Source organism: Tasmannia lanceolata, unplaced genomic scaffold (genome assembly GCF_043159265.1).
Source record: "Tasmannia lanceolata isolate RefF3 unplaced genomic scaffold, GAP_Taslan_0.1 ptg000018l, whole genome shotgun sequence".
Taxonomy (NCBI): domain Eukaryota; kingdom Viridiplantae; phylum Streptophyta; class Magnoliopsida; order Canellales; family Winteraceae; genus Tasmannia; species Tasmannia lanceolata.
The window spans coordinates 23,083,246-23,103,225 of NW_027518695.1; the positions used below are offsets into that span (position 1 = coordinate 23,083,246).

The 19,980-nt window shown below is 35.3% G+C and overlaps 2 protein-coding genes and 1 long non-coding RNA gene across 5 annotated transcripts; 2 read left to right on the forward strand and 1 right to left on the reverse strand.

Annotated features, from left to right (window-relative positions):
* Window positions 1-1,882: 1,882 nt before the first annotated feature.
* LOC143850197 (agamous-like MADS-box protein AGL104) lies at window positions 1,883-7,831 on the forward strand. The gene is made up of 4 exons (XM_077359463.1): window positions 1,883-2,067; window positions 2,202-2,255; window positions 4,997-5,096; window positions 7,778-7,831. Exons 1-4 carry the CDS (start codon window positions 1,883-1,885, stop codon window positions 7,829-7,831), a joined length of 393 nt encoding a protein of 130 aa, XP_077215578.1.
* A 2,402-nt stretch (window positions 7,832-10,233) lies between these two features.
* On the forward strand, window positions 10,234-11,915 carry LOC143849657 (uncharacterized). The gene is made up of 3 exons (XR_013235753.1): window positions 10,234-10,274; window positions 10,377-10,667; window positions 11,694-11,915. It is a non-coding gene; the product is annotated as an uncharacterized LOC143849657 (long non-coding RNA).
* A 753-nt stretch (window positions 11,916-12,668) lies between these two features.
* Window positions 12,669-16,284, reverse strand: LOC143851440 (agamous-like MADS-box protein AGL104). 3 transcript variants are annotated; one of them, XM_077360875.1, is made up of 11 exons: window positions 15,248-15,779; window positions 14,782-14,835; window positions 14,615-14,630; window positions 14,472-14,533; window positions 14,328-14,364; window positions 14,174-14,235; window positions 13,901-14,000; window positions 13,513-13,652; window positions 13,199-13,430; window positions 12,874-12,996; window positions 12,669-12,768 (listed from the first exon to the last, which is right to left on the reverse strand). In XM_077360875.1, exons 1-10 carry the CDS (start codon window positions 15,430-15,432, stop codon window positions 12,895-12,897), a joined length of 990 nt encoding a protein of 329 aa, XP_077216990.1. In that variant the 5' UTR covers window positions 15,433-15,779; the 3' UTR covers window positions 12,669-12,768; window positions 12,874-12,894. The 3 variants fall into 3 exon arrangements, with proteins under 3 accessions (XP_077216990.1, XP_077216992.1, XP_077216991.1); XM_077360877.1 differs by lacking the exon at window positions 15,248-15,779 and adding an exon at window positions 16,168-16,284 and having other exon boundaries at window positions 12,669-12,996; XM_077360876.1 differs by having other exon boundaries at window positions 12,669-12,996; window positions 14,328-14,358; window positions 15,248-15,770.
* Between the last annotated feature and the right edge of the window lie 3,696 nt (window positions 16,285-19,980).

Here is a 19,980-nt window from a genome sequence, read left to right on the forward strand (position 1 = left end):
AAAGGTGGCTAGGGCATCCAATCTTAATACCCTAGGGAGTATCGCTTAGAACTCGGCGAAGAAGGAGAGTCGGTGTAAAGGTGTCAAGGGCATCCTCATTTAATATCCCTTGGAAGTGTAATCGCCTCGGAGCCGGGCATCGTGGAGGTCTCGCATAATGGAAATCCTTAAGGACGATCTTAAGAAGAGTGGAGTAGGGCTTTGCCCGAACCACTATATATCGGTGTGTTCTTTCTTTTTCTTGCATTTTCATTCTTGATTTTGCTTTGGCGTTTCATTTTGTTTTGATCTCATTTGAACTAACCAAAATCTAATCAAGAGAAGAAAATTCAAATTAGGTTCAATACTTAAATTTAAAAAGGTATAATTTAGTATTAAAACAAATTTACCCCCCCCCCCTCTTGTTTATTTCTGTAATGCTTTCTTGAGATTGGCTTCTCACAGGAGGACATTCCTAAGATTAGACATAGCCACGTATATAATTTTTTGGACGTGTTTTTGAACAATTGAACGTTGAAGAAATATGAAGGATTCATTCATGATTATAACATATTTTTGTACCATTGAAATGTATAAGTTTGATTTGTTAAAAAAAAAAGAGAAATGAGTTTGATTTCTCAAATATAGTACAAAACTGATTTCGATTTGCTAATGAAAATAGCATAAATGAGATAGATTTGAAAAACAACAGTAGAAATAGTTAGCTTTGTCAATAAATAACAGAAGTAAGATAAGCTTGATTTGCAAAAACAATGGCCACAATACTATACACTCAGTTTGATTTGAAAACTAATAGTAAAATGGTAAAATAACATTTTAAAATGTCGAAACGACAATGAAGAAGAAAAAATAAATTTGAAACTCAAAACAACAAAAAAGAGTAAGCATTGTGAAAAAAACTAGTAAAGGTAATAAAAATTTGGCAAAATATAAAAAATCTTTAAAATGAACATAAATTAGAGAAAATAAGGTCAAAATAAGAAAAACTGTGCCATATAGGAAAAAATCATGTTGAACTGGGAAAATATCGGACAGACTCGTTAAAAATCTAGTAAACGGAACATTCGGTCTACTCGAAAAAAAATTGGGTTTGACCAAGAAAAAATGGGTTGAACAGGAAAAAACAGGTCAAATCAAAAAATCAAGCTTGCTCAACCCGATCATTTGATGGGTCTACCCAATCTTTTCTTGAGTCAACATATTTTCGTGCTTTGACTCAACTTTTTTTCCACTTTGACCAAATCTATCCCCGATTTGACATTATTTTTACGGTTCTTGCAAATTATTTGAAGATTTTTTTTTCAAAATTTACTGTTTTTAAACATTTTGTTGTCGTTTGAAAAATCTAAGTAATTCTGCATATGTGTTTATTTTTTTCTTTTTTCCCGGTGTTGATTCTTCTTTTTTCGTTCTTCTTCGCCTTCTTCTTATTCTCATATTTCCTCTTCTTTTTCTTCTTCCTGCTCTTTTGCTTCTTCCGTGGAAAAATAAAAAGCAATTAATGGAGAAAAAAAGAGAATGGTCATTTGGACCTACCTAAATTCATACTCTTTTTAACTACAATCTTTTGCCCTATATATTATTTTCCTATGTGAAAATCTATGAATGTTCGGCTAAAAGATATTTTAGGGGAACATTTATGATTATATAGGACAAACAACCTGGAAACAAAGAGCAACCTCGGTCTTTGCATGAACTTAAAAGAGATAAAAGGAACCCTACTTTTTCCTTCTGTTTCTTTCCATCTATAGCGGCTTTCTATTTATGTCATTTGAATTAAATATTTTGAAGCGAGCTCCCACTGTGCAATCTCTATATCTTCCCTGTATGTGGTTGCTTTTATTTGCTTTCTCCTAAAAAGGAGCTGTTGTTCTGTCAAGAGATGGGGAGAGCTAAGGTTCAGATTAAGAAAATTGAGAACACCACGGATAGGCAGGTCACTTTCTCTAAGAGAAAGAATGGGCTTATAAAAAAAGCCTATGAACTTTCTATTCTTTCTGATATTGATGTTGCTCTCATCATGTTCTCTCCTTCTGGAAGACTCAGCCTATTCTCAAGGAAGAAAAGGTTTTGGTTTTTTAGATACCTTTTTCTCCATTGTTTTTACTATCATTGTTTTCTTAGAAAGTGAGATGTGATAGGACCCATGAACTAAGCATCACTTTTCTAACTTTTTTATTTTATTTTATTTTTATTCACAGGATTGAAGATTTTCTCACCCGCCTTCTCGATCTCCCAGAGAAAGAAAAAGGACCGTAAGGATAAGCTATTTTTTGTTTTTAGATAAATATCTTTCCATGTTTCTGACTTCATGATGTAAGAAGATCGGCTAATAGCGAGAGTGCCTCTAGAGTCGAATTGAAAGTGTTCGATTTCATTCCACCTTCATGAGTATTAGTTTGATCTTGCTTTTGTTTCTTTTGCTTCTTGTATTTTTTGTATCATCTAGATCGCCAAGGGCTTCCCCATGTATCTTTTCCTTTTTAATATTATTCTTTGCCATTCAGAAAAATGTCTTTCCATGTTTCTCTTCTTTGATGAGGAATATTAATTAATTTTCCCTTTTCCTTTTTGACATGTGTTTGATTTGCATGTTCCTTTACTGTGGTTTTTTGGGCCATGAAATTTCAAAGGCTGAATGATCAAGAGGTAAACAAAAACACCCCATCAATTAACCCTTTTTACTGAATTGTGGTTTGGCAATGTGATCAGGGGTTTTCTTTTTCATAGTTTCTCCAAAGGATCGTGCTAAACTTGAAATGCGAGAGTGATCTATTTTCTCAGTTGACCAGGTCTTGAGGGCTTCTTCCATTTGTGCTTTGTTTATATTCTACTAACACTAATTTTTTGAGTTTATTCTGTCATCTGTTTTTATTGTTTTTATTCTTTTATAATGGTAGTAGCAGCAGCGCAAGAAATGTTAATTCCCATGTGGAGGTATTTTCACCAAAATAAGTTTAAATTCTTGCGGAGATATGTTCTTTTGTTCATCTAGGTATTTCGTTGAGAATCATCATTCTTTGATTGTAGGGTCTACTGAAAGACATCAATCAGTCTCAATGTCAATTGGAGGATGTGGAGAAACGATTAGAGTAAAAATCACGTCCTTTTATCTATTAAGAAAACCCTAATTTGTGAAGTCTTTTTCCCTATAAGAAATCAAGAACTAACCTTATGCCTTCCTTAGATTGCATGAAAAACATATTTGATGGAATTGTTTTTTGTGAAGTCCTTTTCCCTATAAGAAATCAAAGACTAACCTTATGCCTTGCTTGGATTGCAAGAAAAATATATCTGATGGAAATTTTTTTTCTTGGGGTCTGTTCCAGTGAGGGTGAATATGAGGGAGATATCCATTTCAAGGTAAACAATTTTGGTGTACTACCATGTATTTGTTACCTTTGATTTAATTTTCTTTGTTCCATTGTACATAGTAAATGAAGGGGGTATTTTATTTCTAGTGCTCCAGGACCACATATTATAGAGAGAAAATGTCATATAGGTATTTTAATAATATTCCATGACTTAGGGGTATTTTGGTCATTTTCACCCGACATAGCCATATTTCGGTCATTTTCCATAATGCACGAGTATTCTGGTCATTTTTAATTGATACGGCACATTTTGATCAGTTTTTATGTCATGAGGGTATTTTAGTCATTTTCCATGACTTGGTAGTATTTAAGTTATTTTGCCTTATATGGGGTATTTTGATCATTTTTATGTCATAAGAATATTTTAGTCATTTTCCATGACTAAGGTGCATTTTGGTCATTTTCACCCAATATAGGAGCATTTTGGTCATTTCCATGATGCATGTGTATTCTGGTCATTTTTACCTAATACAAAATATTTTGATAATTTTTTCTCATCGGGATACTTTAGTTATTTTCCTTGACTCAGGCGTATTCTGGTTATTTTCACCCTATATGAAGGTATTTTTAATTTTTATGTCATAAGGATATTTCAGACATTTTCATGACTAAGGGGTATTTTATTTTTATCATTTTTATGTCATAAGGGTATTTTAGTCATATTCCATGACTAAGGGGTATTTTGGTTATTTTCAATCGATATAGGGAAAAGGCCATTTCCATGATGCACGTGTATTCTGGTCATTTCTACTCGATACAACGTATTTTGATCATTTTTATGTCATGGGGGTATTTTAGTCATTTTCCCCTACTCAGGGGTATTCTATTCATTTATACTTTATATGAAGGTAGTTTGATCATTTTAATGTCATAGGGGTATTTTAGTCATTTTTCATGGAGGGGTATTTTGGTCATTTTACCCGATATAGGGTATTTTGATCATTTCTACGATGCAGGTGTCTTCTGGCCATTTTTACAGGATATGGGATATTTTGATCATTTTTATATCATGGGGGTATTTTAGTAACTTCTCTTCCACTCAACGCGACTCCGAATTACGTAGTTTCTAATTACTACCTCGAGTGTGTGCCACTTTCCTTCTTTCAGGGTATGTAGATGGAAACATGGGAACAACTTACGAGGAAACTTGCTTATATTTTGATTATTTGAACACCCTTAATTTTCTAAAGGGGGCAAACGAAGGTTCATCCCCTATTTACCCTCACTGGAACAGACCCTTGGGAATTTTTTCTTTCCATGATTCAGAGGGAAATGATATGATTTTGGTTAGTATAGAGGGATATTATTATAAAGGGATCCGAACAACATGTTTTAATAATCGCACTAACTTATCTTGTCTTCTATTATTTAATGAGCTGTCAAAGGTTATTACAGTTCCCGAAAAGCACTGACAAGCGAATTAAAAAAAGACAATCTTAGTTTGTACAATTATCAAAACATGGCCTTGATGATATCATTTCCTATAAATTGAAAGTCACTCTATGTAAGTTATCTTAGTCCGTGTGTAAAAAGTACGGAAATTTACAAATATTTTTCTGTTATAAACTTTTTCAAAAAAATCCTGCAATCCAAACAGGGCCTTACTTTGCTTTCATTTTCAGGATTTTTGAAGGAGATCCTCTTAAGATAACATCACTGCGAGAGGCTAAACGCCATGAGAAGATCTTGGAAAAAGCCTTGAATCGTGTTCGTATGCACAAGGTAAGATCGATATGCACTGTTGTTTCCTTTTACCAAAAAGTTATTTCTCTACCATAAAAATTGCCAATGGATCATTAGATTGTAGTCTAGTTGTCATGCCCCAAACCCAAGATTTAAGCTTGGCACGTGACCCCACCGCACACCTGCTAGGTGAGCCTCACTAGCGTGCAAGGCATTCGATATCACTAGCAATACAATCACATGTCTGTAAATGTTATTTAAAATTGTATACTCACTCAAGCGTAAATCGAATGTACTAGTGTTTTCGCCAAATAAAACGAGACTATGCCCCCACTCTAAGGGGTCGTTTGGACACGAGGATTTTTGAATCTTGGATTTCCTCAAAATCGTAGTTGGGAGACTAGAGAATAAGGAGACCGACTGCTCCACTTCTCTTTAGAATCTCAGAATTTAAGTAAGAAATCTAGGTTTTAGAAATCTCTCCCACATCTGGAGATTTCTAAAACTTGGAAACATGGGATGCTCTTCTGCTCTCTTGTTGACGAAAAGGGTGAGAAAACAGAAAACGACAGCTATTCTCCTTCTTCTCTCGTCTCCCAACTACGATTTTGAGGAAATCCAAGATTCTAAAATCTGCACATCCAAACGGCCTCTAAATCTTTGCAAGGGTAAAGCATCACTATAGTTATGAGTAAAACAGGCTAATAGAACGAAAAACTAGGCAAGGGATAATAAGAACGGATGTCACAAGATTCAGTACTCTGTCACATGTTCAGAATGCAATCTCTTTATCTTGAGGGAACTCTCACACATAGTGTAACACAAAGAGGGATTAAGCTCTAAACACAAGTTGAATGATCAAAGTGTCACATAGTCACCATCTGATTGGAATTCAAAGGAGTCTAACATGAGTCACATGTCAAATATCATAGTTAACCTGCTCACCATCTGGTAGGATTCAAGAGTCAAACACGAGTCACATGTCAAAAATTGAAGCTCACATGGTCATAATCTGATAGGATTCAAAGGACTAGATATAAGTCACATGTCAAAAATTGAAGTTCACATGGTCACAATCTGATAGGATTCAAAGGGGTCAAACACGAGTCACAATTCACATCAGGCCACAGGGTCCTGCAAAACTCTGAGGTTCACATGGACACACAATATTATTTACCGGCGATCAGCGGCTTCACAATTTCTAGTCAACAAGGCCAAGTATTAACCTCATTGGTAGGCTTCACATAAATAGTCTAATCCTCCATATGAAAAGTTCACAGTGCACATAGTCGATAATCATGAAAGATATGTTCACATGGAAATTAACAATATTCACACATGGCGGATTTCACAAGTGAAATTTCGTGTCAAATGAGGGTTCAATATCTTCTTTTTTTTTTAAATTAATGAGGGTTCAATATCAATACAAAGAAACTCAAAGGAGTGTGGAAGCACATCAAAGACGATATAGAAAGATATGCTAACTCACATGTTTGACATGAATCAGATTTCTATTTATGGTCATACATTCATGGGAGTGTCAAGGAATAATGTTCAATTCAAACAAAACTAATGTAGTACAATATTACTTACCTCTAAAATGAAACTTCCAATTTCTTTGGGATCCAGACTAAATCCCTCGAGTGGATTTCATCGGCGCTCAGATCGATCATCAGCGATTGGATCTCCCTCAGCCCATCTTCATCTCTTTCTCTCTTTCTGTCTTTTCTTCTCTATCTTTTTCTTTCTACCTTTTTTCTCTTTTTTTCTTTCTTTCTTTCTTCTTTGTTCTATCTGGACGAATTATGGTGCTTATTCATCTGTACAAGGTAAAAATAATTTTGCACGTTAAAATTCATAGAATTTCTCCTGAAATCCTCTCTCCAACGAACTTGACATGGAAAAGAAATATCGGTTATTATCCTTCCAATTAGATTGCATTTATTCCCTTAAACTTCCCCCTCATAAAACCACCTAGCCCAAAAATAAATCTCCTAAAATCAACTCTCTTTTCACAACACTCAATTCCCATTTGATAAAAATCAAGGCACTTGTGTAGTTTTTCCCTTTAAAAGATACTTTCCCAAAGGGACTCTCCTTTATTGGTTAAAATTCAATTAAGTTTCTTATTTCATAACACAACCCAAACCAAATTGGAAACAACCTAAAATTTTGGCCCAAAACAATTTGAGGAAATAGAACTCCTAAAGCTTCTCTCTTTTTCTATAACTTGCTTATAATATCTTGCTCTCTTTTTCTTTCCCATTTGCTTCCAAGTGTTCCCTTCTATTTCTCCTCTCTCATTGGTTAAAAATCACTTCATACTACCTTTTGGAAAATTGAAAGTGCTATAATTTATCCTTAGTCATTTGATAATGATACCCATCACAAATTAAAATTCTCATATCTTAAACTCATAAACCTTAAATTTATTAATGGCACCCATTCTAAAAATAATCACAAGCAAATTTTTTTAAGGACACCCATATATATATAATTTCAAGTGGGGTAGGGTATTACACTAGTTGGACTTGATATTGTTATGGTATTGAAGCCCGATTATATTGAATTAAGGTAAGAACTTTAGAGAATATGATGAAGCTTTTTTGTTGTTCGTGTAAAATTGTATTTAGTATTTACCCTCTTTTTCTTTGAATGGTTTAGTATCTACCTAATTAAAACAAGCTCTAATTGTTTTTCTCTTTCACTCTTTGTGACAGGTACATCTCCAGCCACAAACTGCAATTTGTAACGAGTTACTCACAAATGATTGACTCCCTCAAAGAGTTAAAACAGTCCCAAATTCGGCATTTTGAAATGGCTTACGTCCATTGAGGTGCTTATTGCAATAATAGCAAAAAAACTCATTAGTATACTTGAACATTTGAAGTTAAATATAGAACTATATGTGCTATGTATAGAGCATACACAATACTTATGTAGATATACTTACCAATTTAGGAGGTCCCTGCACTGATATACCTCACAAGCTAAGCACGGTCTTTGTAGTGACGGCTATGGAACCCACTCATGACCATAGTTACCGAAAACTTCCTATATAGTTAGATGGAAAGCTCGGTTCGATGGAAACTCACTTCCTAAATTTAGGGGAAGAGTGCTTCCCAGTCGCTTCCTACGTGTTTCCTCGTAATTAAGAGTACACTTTCTGGTTAGGTGATATTTTCTTCCTAAAAGAATATTTTCTCCTATTGATAATGCTAAAGGAACATATTTAAAAAGAAAAGGAGTGCATTTAAAACTTGAAAACCCATCTTAAGTTTCAAATGAAAATAATGTGGATCTTTTTTCCAAAAAAATTAATAATAAATATACATGAATAAAGCATGTGAAACTACAATTTTTTAAAACTTTAATCCTTACTTGTCTTATTATTTCCTCCCAAACCCCTACAATTCTATTCTTTCTACTTATTATTCGCTGCCGATGAGACTTTTTACATGTTTCATGTTAACTTTCAATGACTATTCCTAGGAAGTTTTTATTTACTTTCTTTAGAGTTTTTCACTTCCTGCATTCTTTTCTAAACCCGTCGCTTCCCGCTTTTGCTTCCTGCATCGCTTCTCATACTCGCTTCCCACACTGACAACTATGCTTATGACATTAAAACCATGGGAAGAGGAGCTACTCATGCGATCGCCATATGTAAAAAGGCCCTTGCCAGAATACTTTTAGAAAATCATTTGGTATAGGCGAAGGAGTGCAATTTGAGTAATCGTTTGGGGAAATCGGTGTCAGAGGTGGAAGGAAAATGGTGTAACTCATCTTAGGCCTGGGATTACAATGATTCCTAATGAGTGTTTATGTGGAACACAAAGGAAGGGGTACAACTTGGGTCAATTTTTAGAAATTCAAGTTGAGCATTAACCATGAAGCTCAACCCGACCCAAACGAAGTTGTACCCCTACTCTAAGGGATGAAATTAGTAATCTAGAGGTACATTGCTTTAAAAATAAAGCAACGAAAAGGTGACCCAATTTCCTAAAAATCGACCAAAAAATTATTTAATCTATAATTGTGAATGTGACAATAATAATTATTGAATTATTTTATTAGTTAAAATAAAAAATAGTGTGTAAACTTAAATGGGATGAATGACTTGCTAGGTATATCATATGGCAATAAATGAAATAATTTGTAAAAGATTGCAGTTAATAGTAACTAAAAGTATGCGTATCACTCAAGGTTTATACGGAGCAAGGATAAATGAAAAGTGGTTATCTAAATGGATAAATTACAATATTTGCATATGTGATGATCTAGTTGAACTTAAGTATATATGGACTTAATGAATATAAGAAGTAAAGTATGAAATAATAAAAGAGAGAGTATGATCCTCTCCTCCGGCCTTTCTTTAAATTTATCGGCATGATCATTGATAGCGGATCCTTCACAAGTGGATGAAAAAGTGAGGTGGGCCGTAGAGGCCCTTTGTGAAGATCATGTGGATGGATATCGGCAATGCGACACTGTCCCAATTTGAGATTATAGAAAAATATAAGAAGAAAATGCAATGGTTGCTGGTGTTTACCCCTATTTTTGTGTCTTTGTTATGAGAGAATGAGTAGATTGGAGACTAAAGATATAGAAAGAAAGAGGTAGTGTGAGCTAAAATAAAGATATCTTTAATATGTTTGGGTGTCTAGCTAAAAATGTGATGTTTTGGATATAAGTCCTATATATGATTAAACATCTTATATTTGAATAAACTGTAATTCCCATCTTCATTGTCTTATCCGCAAAGGAATTATGCGCATGTTGGTATAGCCATAGAAAAGTACCTTATTTCAAGATTCAGTACTTCCGATAGTATTTTGATCTTTATTCTTGTTGAAAGTGAAATAACCAAATCTATCATTTGTGAAATACCCCAGAACTTTTAGGGTATTTCATTCGCACACTCTTATGTAATTTTTTAATTATAGAAGGGTATTTTAGTCAGTTTTGGGAAATTTGGTTAGGTTAACCTAAGAACCAAATCTATCATTTATGAAATACCCCAAAACATGTAGGTTATTTCGGTCCCACCCTCTTATGTAATTTTTTAAAGATATATGGGTATTTCAGTCAGTTTTTAAAAATTAGGTTAGGTTAACCTAATTATGAGTATAAATACTAACTTTTTGGTAAATTTCTTATTTTCTCCAACTACAGAAACCCTAAACCTAGAGAAGAGAGCCTTGGAGAGCATCGACAAAGGTAAGTGAGCGATAGGATTTCCGATTCTACTGTTTAGTATTAAGATTGAGAAGAATAGATATTTTTAGGGAATAAAAGTAAAGATTTTTTATTTTGATCCAGCATGATTCTGGCGAACCTATTGATCTTGTTGGGACCCTCTCATCATGCGCTTTCCAATGAGACCGGTCACTTCTGATTCCAATGAGAAATGAGAAACTTATGGCCTTTGAAGTGTGGAAAAGGAGGGGAAATCCCGACTCGGACAAAAACCTAATATCGCCGGTCTGTCGACTGAAGGAATGCTCAGTGACCGAGGATTGGTGGGCGGTCGACGAAGAGTTACTATTTTTTATTTTTGTGGTCGGTCGACCAAACAAGTGGCCAGTGGAACGAACCATGGGGGTCGCCTGGGCAAGTTTTTGTGTTGATTTTAATAATGCAAACGCATTCACTTGCCTTTAAATAGATATTTAATGCTCTTAATTTTAATTTAGTGACAAGAGATATTGTTTGATAGGGTAATCGATTCCAATCATTTAGGGATTCGAAGAAGAGCTTTCTTTGAAGGAACTATCTGGATTCTATCGAAAGAAAGCAAGTGGTTATACCTCTTAGTTGTTTCCCGTAAACTACTCCTAGAACTAGTGTTAATCATTGTTGGATAATTATTATTTGGTTTTGAAATGATTTTTCCTTTAAAAATCATTGTCGGATGGTTATTATTTGGTTTGAAATGATTTTTCCTTTAAAAATCTATTGTCCTTATGGTATTTGAAAAGTGTTTCCAATATAGCAATTCTGTACTTATTTAACACTATTGTACACCTATGTTTTAAATTCTATTACAAGTCATGCAAGCAAATACTACTGAACATACTTTTGAAAGTACATGTATTTCTAATGTTTTAGCTATTGATAATTTGATATTTGTTTACTGATGAATTGAAAATGTATTGCACATCGAATTCTATTCATTTTTGTTGTTTTGTTTTATGGGTTCTCAATCAGACTACGAAGTGATCCCGCTAGTGGCGGTGTTGGCACATGGTCATGTGTTACTGACCATATGGTATTGCTACTGAACTGTTACTGCTACTGTGCTTGCCACAAATTGGCGACCTACTGAACTGGCCTTGTCACAGGTATAGAGTGTGGCCGTAGTTCCAATTGGTTTTTAACCTTGCATTGTTTGTGAAACCGAAAGAAATGTCTTAATAGCTTATCATGGATTAAAATGTTCATGTTTTCGGAATAGCAACTAAATTGTCTTATTCATTGATTATTGAAAAGCTTGCATATTTGATCTTATGTTGTGAAATGGATTATTCGATGATTTCTGCTGCGATTGTTTTTGTTTTAGTATGCTTGTCTCATCTAATAAGATTTATAATTACTTTCTAAGTAGTAGCTCACTCTTTATATGGCTGTTATTTTCAGATGACTAGCGGGTTTAGGATCATCGTGGAACGGTAGTTGCACATAGGGGATCATTTCAAGAATTAAAGAGTCAGATAGTTTGTCTAGTTTATCTAAGTATTGAAAGTTATTTTTTTTTATTTCATATGAGATAATGTGAAGAATTTGTTTATGAACTTGATGATATTTTATTATTTTAGATGTGGGTGACCTTAAATTTAAATATTTTGTTATGAAATTTTTGAATGTTTTGTGAGACCTAGCGTGTTTGTGGTTCAAACGTGCGGTCGCTGCCGCGTCCTCATTTCTCATGCTTCCGGGTTGAGGCGCAACAATTTGTCACACTGTTTCCAATACATTGTGCCTTAAACAACTAAGAATCCTGCAATTTCACAAAGCTATCACATGGATTCTACTAGAATATGGTTGGATAAAAATAAATCAGCTAAATGTTCGATGCTAGTCCTGGAGCTTCTAGAATAAGCAAATTGGTTTTAGGTAGCAATGAAAAAATTTACATTTGGACTCTGATTTTCATCGGTTATGGTAATCCAACCTGCAATATAGCTGCGTCAATACCTTTTAGAGAGGCCTTTGACATCACAAAAGAGATGGATATGGAGATAGAAGGGTGAAAATTGAGTAACTGCTACCGATACAAATCCTCCATGAAGGGTTGTAAGAAAAAATTGAGCTCCTTCTGCAAAAGACTTAATAGAAAAAAAAAATCATGCATATGAAGTAGCCAATCGGGCGATAACTATGCATTAAAGCATTGCTTGCTTGCAAAATATCATTTGCCTTCAGTGGATTGATAAACCTCCCCAAGAACTTTATTCAATTCTTTATCGAGGAAGGCATAAGAGTAATTCAACAAAACGTTTAGAACCAGTATTTAATCTATTTTATGTATTTCCAACTCAAGGATGCATTTTCAGGAAAAGGGGAAAATCATATATTCTAGTTAGTAGCATCTAACATCCATCAAACATACAATAATTATAAAAAGAGTAAGCATTTTTAGAATATTGAAGTTCAACATAAACATCATTATCCTCAAGCCCATAACTTTATCTCAGTTCCTTTGGTTGGGTTCCTAAAAACAAATACGAAAGACAAATTATTCATTGTTCTAAAGATCAAACAAGGCAACACATCAACAAATGCTGATAGTAATTCCAAAGAAGCACCCTCCATATACCCATTTTATGTATCAATATGACTAGAATATAGGAGGCATGGCAATGACCGGACGAGATTTAAGGTAAGAACCATTAGACGAGAGCTCATCTTCGTAGCCTTGCAGAACTGTAGTTGTGATTCCCTACAAACAGTAATTTGGTAATTAGGATTGTCAATGTAAATTAATTGTTAAAAGGCTCCATCGAAACATTATTGTTTTAAGGTTTCGTTTTTGTGTCTTTGTGTGTGTGTGCCCGTGAATAGAGAGAGAGAGAGAGAGAGAGAGAGGGAGAGAGAGAGAGAGAGAGAGAGAGAGAGAGAGAGAGGGAGAGGGAGAGAGTTACTTGTAGTAAAGAATAGTGGCTTGAAGCAAGTCCACTACCATTGCTTTCATAATGTTCAGACCACTGAGACAGGTTCACATTGGCATGTTCGAATTCCAGTGGGTGGACAGTGTTCTCGTTAACCCCATTGCTTGTGTTGCATCCATTCACATGAAACCCATTTCCATGAAGAAATGTCCCGTAGGTAGTTGTGTTTGGGGGTAAGTATTCAGCTAAGGATTGTGTTTGCTCCCTACAGTGCACAAATAATTGTACTTTTAGCTTCTAATCTTTAATTATACAAATCAATTTCACACTATCATTATAATAAGCACCTCAATGGAAGTAAGCCATTTGAATCTAGAAAATTCATTATTTGGGACTGTGTCTCTCTTTGTGGGAGCCAATCCATAATATGACTTGAATCATTTGTGAGGATCCCATTACCATTTTTATTTTGCGACAGCAGATATGCCTGTTCACCAAAATGGAAATAAAAAAATGAGCTTCTTTTAGGTAGATACTAACTACAGTTTTGCATCAACAACAAAAAAGATTCAACCTATGTTCTAAGTGTTCTGATCTTAGTTGGATATTTTCTGGATTTAGTTTCATCTTAACAGTGTCAAGTCTAACCAGACTACCATCAAACAACTTCATAACTTTCAAGATAGTGATAAATTTTGCAAGATTTGAAGTGAAAACAATGCATATAGATCTTGCCTTGTGTATACGAACACGATTCAAGGTTTTTTCCAGGACCTGTTCATGGTGCTGAGCCTCACGCAGTGATGTTATCTTAGTAGGATCTCCTTCAAAAATTCTAGAAACCAAACAAAAGTAAGTTTAGTCCTTGATCTCTTATACGGGAAGGAAACTTCACAAATTAGGGTTTTCTTGATAGATAAAAAGAAGAGGAGTCCCTGATCTCTTATACGGGAAGAGGACTTCACAAATAAGGGTTTTGTTGATAGATAAAAGGATGTTGATTGTTACTTCAGTTGTTTCTCCACATCCTCCAATTGGCATTGACAACGATTAATTTCTTTCAGTAGATCCTGAAATAAAGGAATGATGAGTCTCAATGGAATACCTACATGGACAAAAGAACATTTCCACCCAAGATGTTGATTTATTTTTGTGAAAATACCTCCATCTCGGAATTAACATTTCTTGAGCAGCTGTTACTACCATCATAAAAGAATAAAAATAATCAGAAAAGGTGATAGAATAAACGCAAAAACTAGTGTTAGAAGAATATAATCAAAGGACAAATAGAAGAAGCCCTTAGGACCTAGTCAACTGAGAAACTAGATCACTCTCACACTTCAACTTTAGCAGGATCCTTTGGAGAAACTGTGAAAAAGAAAACCCTTTTATCATACTGCCAAAAACACAGATCAACAGAAAGATTTGCATGAAGGGGTGTTCGTTTACCTCTTGGTTGTTCAACCTTTTAAATTCCATGACCCAAACACGGAGAAAAGGAACATGCAAATCAAACACATGTCAAAAAGGAAAAAAGGTGAAATTAATTAAGCTTCCTCATCAAGGAAGAGAGATGAAATGATATATATCTAAAATTCAAAATAGGATATCTTTACCTCCCTCTTTCATGCTCTGGGAGATTGACATAGCGAGTAAGAACATCTTCAATCCTACAAAAAACAATAAAAAAATTATTCATGCAATGTTTTGGTCATGGCGGATCACATCACACCTCCTTTTTTATGGAAAAAAAATATATTAATAGAATGAAGAAGAGAACCCGGGATCGGGATGATCAAAGGAATACAAAAACAAAGAAAATAAGATAATCAAAGCTAACAAAGCTAACACGCGTCGAAGGGGGAAGAAAATCAAATACTTCCAATTCCGCCCTTGAGGAACCTTCCCCAACTAAACCATCGGCCTCCATATCAAAGATATGGAGGTTCCCGCCACTTGTTCCAATATTTCATCAATCCAACTAGCAAACCGCCAAGGATCATATCTCAACTCTTAAATAGAAAGGAAGCAAAAACATAAAAGAAGGAAAAAAAGGGGGGTATTGTTTTTAGAAAATCAAACCTTTTCTTCCCAGAGAACAGGCTGAGTCTTCCAGAAGGAGAGAACATGATGAGAGCAACATCGATATCACAAAGAATAGAAAGCTCATAGGCTTTTTTGATAAGCCCATTCCTCCTTTTGGAGAAAGTTACCTGCCTATTTGTGATGTTCTCGATTTTCTTAATCTGAAGCTTAACTCTCCCCATCTCTTAATAGAAAGAAAATAACAGCAACAACCAGAGATGGAAAAAAGAGATTTCGAATATTTAATTCATATCACAAAAATTAAACGCTGATATAGATGGAAAGAAGCTGAAGGGAAAAAAAGGTTGCATGAAGAAGAAGAAGAAGGGGGTTTAATAGTTTTGTCTTTATTAGGCGTTTGACAGAAGATGACGACTGAGGGGAGAAGGAGGCAGTATGAATAGGTTGGATTTTTGGGTGAACTTTTTACGCTTCCAATGGCTTCAGAACACGCCTCCTATTTTTTCTCTCATTACATGTAGAATTGCAGACTACCGTTTCTATGCATATCTTTCCCCGCCCTTGTTGGTCTTATACACTCATCTCATTAAATGTTGCCCTAGAAAATCTGTTGACCAAACTTTCATTGATTTAAAAATAGAAAAATAAAATAAATAAAGGTTCATAGCTTCTAATTCATTTTTACTCTTTTTTTTTGTATTTCTTAACAAAAATGAAAATGAAATCTAGTTTAGAAAGCAACAAGATGGTAGAAAGACCAACAATAAGAGATTGATTTAGATCAACAGTGTTAGATCTCTATCTATGAAAATAACACTAAAAAATTAAGATGACTCTCTCTCTCTCTCTCTCTCTCTCTCTCTCTCTCTCTACGGCTTTGAGGGGCTTAACTTAACTAACCAGCTATGAATGCTTTTACCCTCGCTTTTATATTTGGCTAGAAATCATTGACCTACTGTAAAACATGTTGTTTGGCACGCAGACCATGGCTCCGTTTTAATGCCGACAGCATCTTAGGGCGTGTTCTTTAATCCTTCTTCCGAGACCTCTGCTTTTTTCAGTTCGCATAGTTTAAAAAAATCGGAGAATGGTGTTCTTTGCCACCGGCCGCTCTATTTATTTCTTTAAATCACCGACTAAATGTAGCTAAAAATAGATTTTGATGAGGAATTTTGTGTAGCTCTGCACAATTCTGCTCCACCCGTTTCACCCTCTCTGACATAAAGTAACAATTCTGCTCAGCCCGTTTTGCCCACTCTGATATAAATTATTCAATGGACCCCAATTATTAAATGATCAAAAGCATTCATCTATTGGACCCCGACATAAGTAGGCGATTCCCCAAAAATAATCTCCAAGGGACACAATCCACTAATTTATATCGGTTTCTATAACGTGTCCTACAAATAAGAGGGTAATCATCCTATAGAGATGAACTTTTTTTTGGGGCATGATCTATAAAAGTTGGGCCTAACCTAACAAATAAATGTTATGAGTCATCGAATCATGTGGGCTTTATTAGACTATATGCCCTAAAAGCCAGTCATAATGTAATGCATAATTGGACATTTCTTCCCATGCATAACCAGCATCAGACCTTGCATCCATACACTCATTAGAGTGGCCTATCTCGGTCACTGGGGTAGTGGACCCTAAGTAGGTAGAATGGGTGCAGTGAATTGTTCACGCACTGAACGGGATGATATTCTAGAATAGCCTATGGGAAGAAAACAAGGATAAGGCTATTCTACCCAGATAGGACACTTTATATGTCCTTAGACCTGAGGGGTCATATTGGTCTGTGGGCCCACTTTATGGCTCTAGTCTGCCAAACAGTGGTTCTAGGATCACGCTAGGGTAGTACTGGGTCATAGGGTAACCCACGAGGTCAATAGGTATGCCCGTAATGGAATCCTCCACCTCTTGTATAGAGGAATATTGCTTACAGTTTCAATCACAGGATGGGCCTCGAAATTAGTCAGGCCTGGCATTTGATAAATTATTTATCAAAAGGTTTTCAAAATATACATATTATATATATTACGTTTTCAAAGAAATTTGCAAATGCATTTGCGGGCCTAGGCGTGCGGATTGTAAGATATACCTTGGAGCAGGCCAAAGGGGTAGTAGGTGTCCAGCCCCCATGGGGCCCAGCCCACCAGGGGAGGATATGGAGGAAGGACGTACACATAGGATGTGATTAGGGGTATTAGGAAGATCTGATAGTCATCTCCAGGGTAACATCTCGGTGGGGGCAACTTACCTATATGAGACCATAGTTGGACTATAGAGCAAGGTCTTAGTGGGGCTCCATGAGTCGTGCAGATTTGACCGTCGAATCCTTGAAGTGACCCCACTCATCAGTCATTTGACCCTTGAGGATTTTGGGATAATACAGGTCTCGGATTTTATAGATTGCACGGACTGATGAGATAAACTGTATGAGATATAGGGATGGTTTACATCATAACCGTGTTGTATGGACTTGGGTGTACACGCACGCACACACACACACACACACACACACACACACACACACACACACACACCATAGAGTGATGTACGATGATTAATTGATTAATTAGATTAGTTAATTAATTCACATTGGATGCGAAAGTATCTATTTTTGAAACTCTCCTCTAAGTAATTCTAAATTAATTGAGAATAAATTGGATTAATTATTGAAAGAAGGGAAATTAGGCGTTTCTATTTTTGAATAATGGAGAGATAAAGTAAAAAAAAGGAGTTTTATTTATTTAATTTTTTTTTAGAAACAAATTTAAGAAAGGAACCATAGTTTCTAAATTTAATTGGAAATTGAAATATGGGTCTGTGTGACCAAGAGGGGGGTGAATTGGTTTTAACAAAAAAATTTATCCCTTTTTGAATTCACAATTTTAACCTAATTCAATTTTTCTTTTTCTTGCTTAGTTTTGGTTAGTTCACCTAATATCAAAATACAAAGAAAATGCTAAACCAAATAAAAAAATGAAAGTGCAAGAATAAAAGAAAAGCACACCGATGTAAAGTGGTTCGGGCAAAGCCCTACTCCACTCTTCTTGAGATTGTCCTCAAGGATTTTCATTATATGAGATCTCCACGACGCCCGGCTCCGAGGTGATTACACTTCCAAGGGTATTGAATGAGGATGCCCTTAAACCTTTACACTGACTCTCTTTCTTCACCGAGTTCTAAGCGCTTCTCCCTAGGGTATTAAGAATAGGATGCCCTAGCCACCTTTACAATAAATGGAAAGAAGATTGCTTGGCCTCTCTTGAAGGCTTGATGCACAATGATTGCTCCTTGATTATTCTCCACACAAAGAAAGGGTTGCAAGTGAAGGTCCTAAATCCAAACACTAATGATTTGCAAGTACAAGGCAAGTTTGGTGGAGAAGAAAACAAAAGCTCAAGCTAAAAGGGTTTGCAAATGCTTTGAATGCTTAAGGTTGTTTTTTTTTAAATCATTCAAGAGAGGTAGATAGACCTCTTGAATGTGTATTTATAACCCCTTAAAAAGATAAGACCGTTTTGGGGTGTATGTATCAAAAGACCTCAAAAAGCCACTAGCTGTTTGAATTAAAACCACTATTTTTTTTTACTTTGCGACGTTCTCGGAGTTTTGAGAACTTTTCTCGGAGCTCCGAGAAAAACTCTCGGAGTTCCGAGAATACTACCAGAACACATTCTGGAAGGATTCTCGGAGTTCCGAGAAGCCTAAAACAACAGTTTGTTTCTGTTTTTGTTGCTGATTCATTTTGGGCTTTTGGAACTCTTATTCTTATGATAATTTGGAATGTTATGAGGGTCCCAACATGTTGGTCCACCACATAACCATTCACTTAACCAATTAATTTTAATACGGGGAGTGTTAGTCTTTCTTGAAAAATACATTTGAAAAGTTTGCCTTGACTTAGAAATCAAAGAGAGAGGATGTACAACAAGTCTAAATATGATTACGCTCATCTTTGGTCTTCGTCTTCATAGATCTTCTATTGTGTGCTTGCTTTGCTTGAGTGTGTTGATGTGAGCTCAACATTGATTGTTCTTCCAAGGTAAGTTGTCCCATGTGGTCGTTAGCTCCTTTGACTCTTGTGTGGTACATCTTCAAGCAGGACAAAGTGATGTGATGGTTCCTTCTATGATCAACATATCTTATCACAACACTTCAAGGCAAATTGATTAGTATTCAAAAACATAATCAATTGTGTTTAGAATCATCAAAACAAGATAGGAGGGTAGACCCTTGGAGTTACAATCTCCCCCTTTTTTATGATGACAAACAAAATTGATTATGAGGTGTGTGTGGAATGACATAATAGGCATGCGAATGCAGGAGTGACATAATAGGCAAGTGAATGCAGGAACTCCCCCTCAATATATGCACAATGATAAACGATAACAAGTAAAAGCATATAGTGCATATGGAACATGAATAGATAATCACTTTCCAAACTTCTCCCCCTTTTGTCATCGACAAAAAAGGCAAATTTATTAAGTTTTAAGCGCATACATGAACAAGGATATATTCAAGAAGTAATTCATGTTGATTAGCTATAAAACTCCCCCCAGGCTTTTGAATGAGGCAAACTAAGATGTATAAGCATGTAGTAGGAAATTAAGCCTTCAAACTCCCTTTTTTTTTAGAAAAAGAAAAACATAGCATGAGATATTACAAGTGTGAAACCTTAGCATGATAAGCAGGAGAAATGATGATTGAGCTAGGTACTTCACCTAAATTAATGGTTATGGTATATAAAATATATAGCC